Genomic DNA, 9,372 nt, shown 5'->3' on the forward strand with positions numbered 1-9,372 from the left:
CAATAAAATATTCTCACTTTTGACAAAAAAACAATTATACAATATAATCAAATTTTCAATGACGTCGTGTCCATAGGCGATGCCGTGATCGTTTATTTATTTATTTATGATTATTTGATTTAAATTAAGTAGGTCCTGTGTTTAATTTGGTCTTCTTTTTGGTTGGATGTATCTCATCAAATTTGTTGGGGATACGTCGATCGGGTATTTACTTTGTCAAGTTGTATCTTACAATCTATATATAGTTGAAATGCTGTATTTAATTTCTTGATAATGATTTTTTTTTCCCCACGTTAGCGTTGTAATATTTACTCAAGTTAATGATTTAAAAGAAAATCGTACTCTTCTTCTGCTTTTAATATCACTCTTTTACGAAAATTTCTGAAAATAAAAAATGCTTCAACAACTAAAGGAAGTAGATTCTTTCGCCATTTCAGTTTCAAAATGATTGAGACAAAAGCACGCGCGCACTATTTACCTGAAGTATCGTATGGATAGTGATGGATATATATTACTTAGAAATTTACACCAACGGACTTGATCCGCTTGGCATAAATTTGTAAATGAATGACTTAACATTGATACATTCAAAGGTCGACCAAGCCTGGTCAAGGCTACCTATGTAACTCCGGATAAGGACACGCAATTGCATACGTATCACTAAAGTAGGAGAATTACGTTGTCCGTAGTTCGGACGTAATTCAAACTATAGTTTAACTAGGACTGCTCGCGGTCCAGTTCTGTTCGAATTCTTACGAATCCGAGTACCAAACCGTTGGTATGAGAGAAAGGTGCTTTGACCCTCTTTCGAAATTATTACGAATTCCTACGGTTCGGTTTCAATTCAATCCGTGACTCGCGAATTGGTTACGATTTTGTCCAAGAATTTTATTACGTAAACAAGCAAAAATTAAACATTAGCATATATCTCGCAGACTAACAGTACATATCCATTCAAAACCAAAAACCAAAGCCCAAAGCATAATTACAGTTTTAGAATAGAGCATACACCATATAAAAACAAACACTAAATGAAAGCAATACATGCAGTTTTAGTCTTCAGACATTCATTAAAACCAAACAACAACAAAAACGTCAAAGTGGAACAAAAAAACACCGAATAAGATCTTCTTTCAAAATGCAGAGCACGACAATCTGTAAGAAGTGAATAACTATGACTTACCCCCTAAATTTTATGTAGACCTACACTATATTCCATTATTATTAAGTAAAATAATAAAATTGGTATAAAATTTTTATTTATAGGTGAAAATTATATATATATATATACACACACATACACACACACACATATTAATATATTTATTTATTTATATATAATAAATTCTCACAGTTTGGTTCGATTAATCTACGGTTTCGTAATGAAAATCCATGGACCGAATCATGAGTCACGGTTTCCTAATTTTTCAATCTGTGTTCGGACCAATCCACAGACAAAATTCAAAAAGTACGGATTGATTCGGTCCGGATCGATTTCACGGTTCAACGGATTTTCTGAGCAACCCTAATTAGTTTAACAAATCAACCGGTTGAAGAAATATTTTAGAATAAGTTATTTTTCTCGGGGCCACTTCCTGATTCGGGCATGGTGACGACTATCCGCTGTCCCTTTCTATCTTGAAGGTATTGTCAAAAAAATTAAAGAAAAATAAAGACGAGTTCCATACAAAATATAATGATAATTAATTATACTCCTAAGAACCAAAGTAGTAATCAAATCTGACTGGCGGACGCTTTAGAGTACTTATATAATCCTTCAGTTTAACGAATCTACTCACTTCTCTTCTTTTTTATTTTTTTTACTAAGCATAAACGTAACCCTTTTTTACAGTCCTACAAATCTCAGGCCGGCCGACCCGTTTTACAGTCCTAAAAATCTCAGGCCGGCTGAAAATCTCACGTTAGCCCTGTATGGATATTTTATTTTTTTTAAAAAAAATTTGGCCTAATTTACGTCCTGTTTGAGCTGTTTGTTTCTCTCTATATATATTAACAAGAGAGAAGCCTTTACTTACCCACATTCCAATTTCACATCCTAATCTATACAGCAAACATGAAGTTTCTTTTAGTGCTAGTGGTGGGTCTGTGTTTCGGCCACGTGTCCGTGGCATCAGTGGAAGAGAACCATGCACAGAAGAAAACATACATAGTGCACATGGCGAAATCCGAAATGCCGGCGAGTTTCGGCGACGACCACAGTCAATGGTACCACTCATCACTCAAATCGGTATCCGACTCAGCCGAGATGCACTACACGTACAACAACGTGGTGCATGGGTTCTCGGCGAGATTGACTCTAGACGAAGCCCAGTCAATGAAGAAACAACCCGGGGTTGTCGCGGTGTTGGAGGACGTGAAGTACGAGCTCCACACGACTCGGACGCCGGAGTTCCTCGGCCTTTACGAGAGTGCCGAGTTGTTCCCCGGATCTGACGCAGTGAGTGATATTATCATTGGAATGATGGATACCGGTGTTTGGCCCGAGAGCAAGAGTTTCAACGACAGCGGAATGGGGCCCGTTCCTACGAGTTGGAAAGGGGTATGTGAGAACGGCACCAACTTCAATTCATCCGACTGTAATCGGAAGCTAATAGGAGCAAGGTATTGTTGAAAATTTAATTTTCATTCAAAAGTTGTAGATGTATTTTCACCTAACGTTTTTAAAATTCAATTCAAAGTTTTTTTTTTACTTTTCTGATTTATTTTTTATTTTTTTTATCGACAAAAGTAGCATTTTATTAGAAAAATGGGAATGGAATCCAATCAAAGGTTGAAAAATACAGCCAAAGGGCAAAGCCCTTAACATCTAAGGACCTAAACTGCTTGGATAAACAATAGACAGCGCACAAACACATGAGAAAAAAAATTAAATATCCACACCAAGAGTTAAAAAAAAGAACTTAAATATTGGTTCTATCTATATATACTTAAGTCTCCATCCTACTTGATTTGATAACTCCATTCCACTAACAACTTTTTTCACTTTTTGGGTTTTGTTCTTATTTGAATTTTTTTTCGCATTTATTCGTTTTGCGTCAAATTTTTTTGACTTTTTGAAAAAGTAAAAAAAAATTACTTTTACTCAAATATTTTGAATAATGATCACTTTTAAGTAATTTTTTTTTTTTACTTTTTCTACTTAAAAGTGGTCTTTGTTCAAAATATTTGGGTAAAGGAAGAATTTTGCATAAGTCCATTATAGCAGTTTCTAAATCCATCTAGTCAACTTTTAAGTTTTATAACCCACTAAGTCCACTAATAATTTTAATGACAAAAATACCCCACCTAAGAAATAAGGGCCTTGTTTGGCTAACACGAAAATGTAATTTTTTCCATTTTTTTCATTTTTGTTGCAATCAAGCCGCCGCCGCCACTATCGCCGCTACCATCACGACACATATAACGTTATATGTGTAAAAAAATATGTAATTTTTTATTTTTTTTGATTTTTTTTATTGAACCTGCTACACTTAACATTTAACATTATATATGTGACAAATTTCTCTTTTTTTTTTTCCTATTTTTCTTGTATTATTTTTTAACGTTATATAAGTGATAAAAATTTTCTAACATATAACATTATATGTGTGGCAAAAATTTTCTAACATGTAACATTTCTTTTTGGTTTTTCTTTTTTTTAGTCTTTAACGTTATATGCTGGTTCATACAAAACATATAACATTATATGTGAGTTTTTTGAATATCTAAATATCGCAAAAAAGAAGAATAACATATAACATTATATTTGAGCTTCTGTAGTTCTGAATCTCACAAAAAAATAGAACAGAGCATATTCTAAATCTCACAAAAAAAACAAAATATATAACATTATATCTGAGCTTCTGTAGCTCTAAGTCTCAAAAAAGATGACATAAAATTATATGTTCTCAAAATAACATCATATTTTTCCAACAATATGATATATCTCAAAAATAACATTATATGTTCACATATCATGCCACCATTATCCTTGTTTCTAGTCGCGCCTTGAATCCCAAGTTGAATGTTGATGAGGCTACAAGAGGTCGAGCTTCATTTTTTTCACCGTTTCTTCATCAAAACCTTTGTCGGATCCTTCAAAATTTTGATTTTCTGCCGCCGAATAGCATTCTCATAACCTCTATATTTACATATATACATATTCAAAACAATATAAACAACATTAATATATCTCAAAAACGAGATATAATATTATATGTCTAACCTTAGGAAAAACACATATTATACATGACAGAAGTTCACATATAACGTTATATACTCCGTTGTCCATTACTTATTGAATTGGTCTGCGCAGCGGCTTCTTCGACTTGTTTCTGATAATATATGGATATATTCATATGTGCTTTTGAGAGGCCAGGACAAAATCTCATATACAACATTATATGTTCTCTATGCAAATTAAAATAATTTTTTTATGTTAATACAAGCTCATATATATACACACACAAATATTCTCATATAACAATATGTTCTCTTGAATCTCTTTATTAAATAACATAGAATATTTCTAATCTAGAATGTTATATATAACAATATAACGTTATATATTATTATATCTCTCTCTAACTGATAATGTTTTAAAAAAGTGACATTAAATAACAACAAAAACACACAAAAATATTTTTTTTTGTTTGACACGAAAAGTACACATATCACCTTATATTTTTTCAAAAAACACAACATGTTCCAACCTTATATGTCTAGCCCTAGAAAAAACACACATATAACCTTATATATTTATTCAAAAAATTCCAAATATATCATAAGCAAGTCAGAGAGGCCGCTGCGAGGACCAAATCAATAAGTGATTGATGAAAAGTACAAATAAAATCTTATATATTTATTCAAAAAATTCATATCTCTAACCCTAGAAAAAACACACATATAACGTTATGTATTTATTCAAAAACCTCCAAATCTGATGATAACCGGACACGGGACAAACAAAAGACCGGATCAACCTTCTTATAATATTATATTTTTTGTTTTTACTACTCCAGATTTCTCTACAGTAAAACAAATAAAAGACCGGATCAACCTTTTTAATACAATAAACAAACCAACTTTAAAGCACGTTTATGAAAAGGCAGAATAAAGTTATATAATTGACTAAAACTACAAATTCCACACACATAACAAATCAAAAATTCAAATTCGTTCAAGATTAGTGCAAGAAATAGACTATAACTACATCTAGAGCAGTTCAATGCACGAGGGCTCGTACACAATTGTGTCTAGAAGTTGTGTTCTGAGACTCTTCATAAACAAAAAGTAGAAAAACACCGTACCTGCTGGATGTTTGGGGAAACAGAAGGTTGATTTGGGTTCTTCAGATCATCTCCATCCAAACCCAGAAATATTAAAGCCTTGGTGCCAGAACCACTGTAGTTACTGCCAATCAAGGAAGAAAAAAAAAACAAAGAACACCCAATTAGTTTTCTATTTGGTACGTAGTCGAGAAAATACAATAGGAAGAGGAAGAAAGGGAAGCTTTCACCTGTTTCTCATTCTTTCTGTTTGGTAGCCGAGAAAATACCTTGATATGACGAGGTCTTGAGGAGCCTCTCGATAAGTGAATTTGGAGGCGGACGGTTCACCAAGGGAGGGAGGGGAGGGGAGGGGAGGAGAGAAAGATCGAGGGGAGGCTTAGATCTGTTTTGTGATATAGGGTTTCTCTCTCTATATGTTATATAGGAGGGTTTTTGGGAGGGGAGGAGAGAGAGAAGGGAGGCTCAGATCTGTTTTGTGATATAGGGTTTCTCTCTCTATATGTTATATAGAAGGGTTTTTTGGTCTTGAAAAATATCTCTTTTTAAGTAAATTTGAGCTATTAGGTTATATAACTATATTAGTGGACTAGAGGGGTTATGAAATTTAGAAGTGGACTTAGTGGGTTACAAACATGCTATAGTGGACCTCCCACCAATTTTTTATTTTTATTATTACTCGCCCTCTCTCCCAAATTATTATCTTACCTAACAAATTTGTCATATCTTCTAACAAATGCCGCATACAATAAATTTACCATAAAACTTGATTAAAACACGAGAGAGAGAGAGAGAGAGAGAGAGAGAGATGGGGCTATGTTAGAGAGGGAGGCAATAGAATGTAATGATAAATTAGGAATGAGGTATTGAGGAGAGAGTGTGTGGTGATAAATTAGATATGATGGGCAATAATGTATTTTTAGGATGAGAACATAAATAGTGCTATGAAATTGTACATAAATAAGTCCTTCAAATTCAAATAGGATGCCTATTTGATTCTTTAAAAAAAATCCAATACCAACAAAAAATTAGTCACCAATTGTCAGTAACAGTAAATAATAATAAAAAAAACTTCAGTTAGTTTAAACTCTACCTAGAGAGGTATGTTGATTTCATTGATTTCCGTTTTTAACCTTTGATGGTTGATGCATTTTTAATTACGTGATATATCTGCAATAGGTATTTCTCTAAAGGCTACGAAGCCGTAGTTGGCCCTATCAACCAAACGCAAGAATCAAAATCACCACGAGACGACATCGGTCACGGGACTCATACAACCACCACAGCCGGCGGCTCGTCTGTCGTTGGTGCTAACCTATTTGGCTATGCGTCCGGAACCGCGCGGGGCATGGCCTCGCGCGCGAGGGTTGCTATGTACAAGGTGTGTTGGTTAGAGGGCTGCTCTAGCTCCGACATATTAGCTGGGATGGACAAAGCCATCGACGAGAAGGTTAATGTCATCTCCTTATCTCTCGGTTCTATCTTTGCGTTTCCCTATTATTTGGACCCCATCGCAATCGGAGCTTATGCGGCAATGGAGCAGGGAATTTTCATCTCTTGCGCTGCTGGTAACTCAGGTCCCTATCCGTTTTCTGTCGTCAATGTTGCTCCGTGGATTACCACTGTTGGTGCCGGCACCTTGGACCGTGATTTTCCGGTAGACGTTAGTCTCGGAAACGGAATGAAATTCTCTGACGGTATGTCGCTTTACAAAGGTCTCTCGTTGCCGAAGAAGATGTTACCACTCGTTTACGCTGGAAATGCGAGTAAATTCCCGGACGGGGGTTTTTGTGCATCGGGCTCGTTGATACCAGAAAAAGTGAGCGGTAAAATTGTGCTGTGTAACGGCGACTTATATTCTAGGATAGAGGATGGGGTCGCTGTAAAAGAAGCTGGTGGGTTAGGGATGGTTTTGGTCAACACGGCGGCCGACGCGATGGAGGTACTGGCGATGGCTGATCTACTACCAGCTACAATGGTAGGTCCGACATCCGGTGCTAAAATAAAGAGTTACCTATTTTCAGACCCCAATCCGAGGGCCACGATTATTTTCAAGGGAACCGAACTGGGCATCCAGCCGTCGCCGGTAGTCGCGGGATTCACTTCAAGGGGGCCAAACCCAGTTACGCCACAAGTACTCAAGCCTGACCTGCTGGCGCCAGGTGTCAACATCATAGCGGCTTGGACGGGCAGGGCAGGACCCACTGAGCTAGCGTTCGACGATAGGCGCGTGCCGTTCAACATAATCTCCGGAACTTCGATGGCAACCCCGCACGTAAGTGGCCTCGCGGCGTTGCTCAAGGGGGCCCACCCGGAGTGGAGCCCCGCCGCGATCCGCTCGGCCCTGATGACCACTGCATACGCTACGTACAAAAATGGTCAACCACTGTTAGATAGTATCAATGAAATGCCGGCTACCCCGTTTGCTTACGGCGCTGGGCATGTGGACCCTGTAAAAGCACTCGACCCTGGACTCATCTACGATCTAAACGCAAGTGATTACTTGAGCTTCCTATGTGCCATAAATTACACCACATCGGATATTAGCGTACTCACCAAGAGAAACTTCACTTGTGACCGAAAAGTGGAATACAACGTTACTAATCTCAACTACCCTTCCTTCGCTGTACCTCTCAGAAGTGGTGGCAACGCGTCCACAGTGGTGAAATATACAAGAACGGTTACGAATGTTGGACTAGCGGCAACCTACAACGTGTCTGTTAATATGAAAAACGAGACGGTTAAGGTTTTCGTTCAGCCAGACTCGCTGAGTTTTAGCCAGTTGAATGAGAGGCAGTCTTATACGGTAACATTCACTGCTGGTTCACTGCCATCGAATTCATTTACCTACGGAAGTATTACCTGGTCTGACGGAAAGCATGTCGTTGGAAGTCCGATTGCGATTAGCTGGATGTGATTTGCTGCCTTGCTTTCTCGAAGTGGCATATACTCCATGTTTTTTGGAGCTGTTTTCTGTTTTCAATAAGTACTGTTTCCTTGCTGGAGTCAGAAACGTGAAATTGTAATATGTGTTTGAAGTATGTCAAGTGATCCGTTCAACTATCTGTTGAATGCTTATTTTTAGTGTTTCGCCCTTTTTTCTTCTTTGCTTGATCTCGTAAGTGTCGTGTGCTTTCAATGTTCCCCTCGATGTAACTTTTCGAGATTTATAAAAAAAAATTTTGCTGATAAAAAAGAAAGTGTTTCCTTGCTCAATGTATGGTGTGATTCTTTCCCTACATGTCTTAATTTCTTCCAGCAGATTACATTGTTTCTTGGGAGACTTTAATAATCATCCTCAAAACTCACTATTTGTAGGATTTCATCCTGCTTAATTTTAGCACTTGTGTTTTCATCCTCACTCTCTTTTAATATCAAAAGTGCCCTTTTAATATATATATAGCCATGAATCTTGGGACAACAAATTAACTCCTCCCGTCCTCACGTTTTTACCGGTGATGGATCCCCCAAAATTTTCGCCTCTCAATCCCGAGAATCTTGACATCCCCGTAACCAATCCATTTAAATTCTTGCTCCCTATCCTTAAATCCTTCACGTACGGCAGAAACTCATTCCAATCGAAAACCCATACCAGTCGTCTTGGTTGCGAATTCTGGCGATGAAGAACGGCGCCGCCTCCTCCACGGTTCCACCTCCTACCTCCTCCTCCGCGTCGTACTCATGCGGAAGCTCCAGACGAAAACTTAGGGGATAGATGCAGTTTTGACTCACCATCGATCTGTACCCTTGTCAACGACGACGTTCTTCCGGTCGTCATTCAATCGCCTATCCTCATTCTCACATGCATCAGTGGTATATTTGAGTTTTAGTGTTCTCACGTTTCTTTATGTGGATCTCGCCGTCGACGAGTGCCGTCGCCGTCCTGACAATCCGGCATTTTTGTGGCGTTGTTTTCACAATCTGGGTCTGCGATTTTGAACTCAAAATTGGGTTTTAGATAGTTCAACTCTTGAAAAGAAATTCCAATTTTTGCAATAGACCTGTGTACGTTTTTTTTTGTTTTTTTTTTGTTTTGATTGTTTCATTTTCAATTGGCAAGGGCTGGGTTGAGTCACCTGTGGTC

The 9,372-nt window shown here is 37.4% G+C and overlaps 1 protein-coding gene across 1 annotated transcript; it reads left to right on the forward strand.

The window, feature by feature from the left end:
* The first annotated feature begins 2,040 nt into the window (after positions 1-2,040).
* Positions 2,041-8,488, forward strand: LOC131298474 (subtilisin-like protease SBT1.7). The gene is made up of 2 exons (XM_058323954.1): positions 2,041-2,622; positions 6,468-8,488. The coding sequence occupies exons 1-2, from the start codon at positions 2,075-2,077 to the stop codon at positions 8,203-8,205; spliced, it is 2,286 nt and encodes a 761-aa protein (XP_058179937.1). The 5' UTR covers positions 2,041-2,074; the 3' UTR covers positions 8,206-8,488.
* The last annotated feature ends 884 nt before the right edge of the window (positions 8,489-9,372 follow it).

Source organism: Rhododendron vialii, chromosome 8a, assembly GCF_030253575.1.
Source record: "Rhododendron vialii isolate Sample 1 chromosome 8a, ASM3025357v1".
NCBI classification, from domain to species: Eukaryota; Viridiplantae; Streptophyta; class Magnoliopsida; order Ericales; family Ericaceae; genus Rhododendron; species Rhododendron vialii.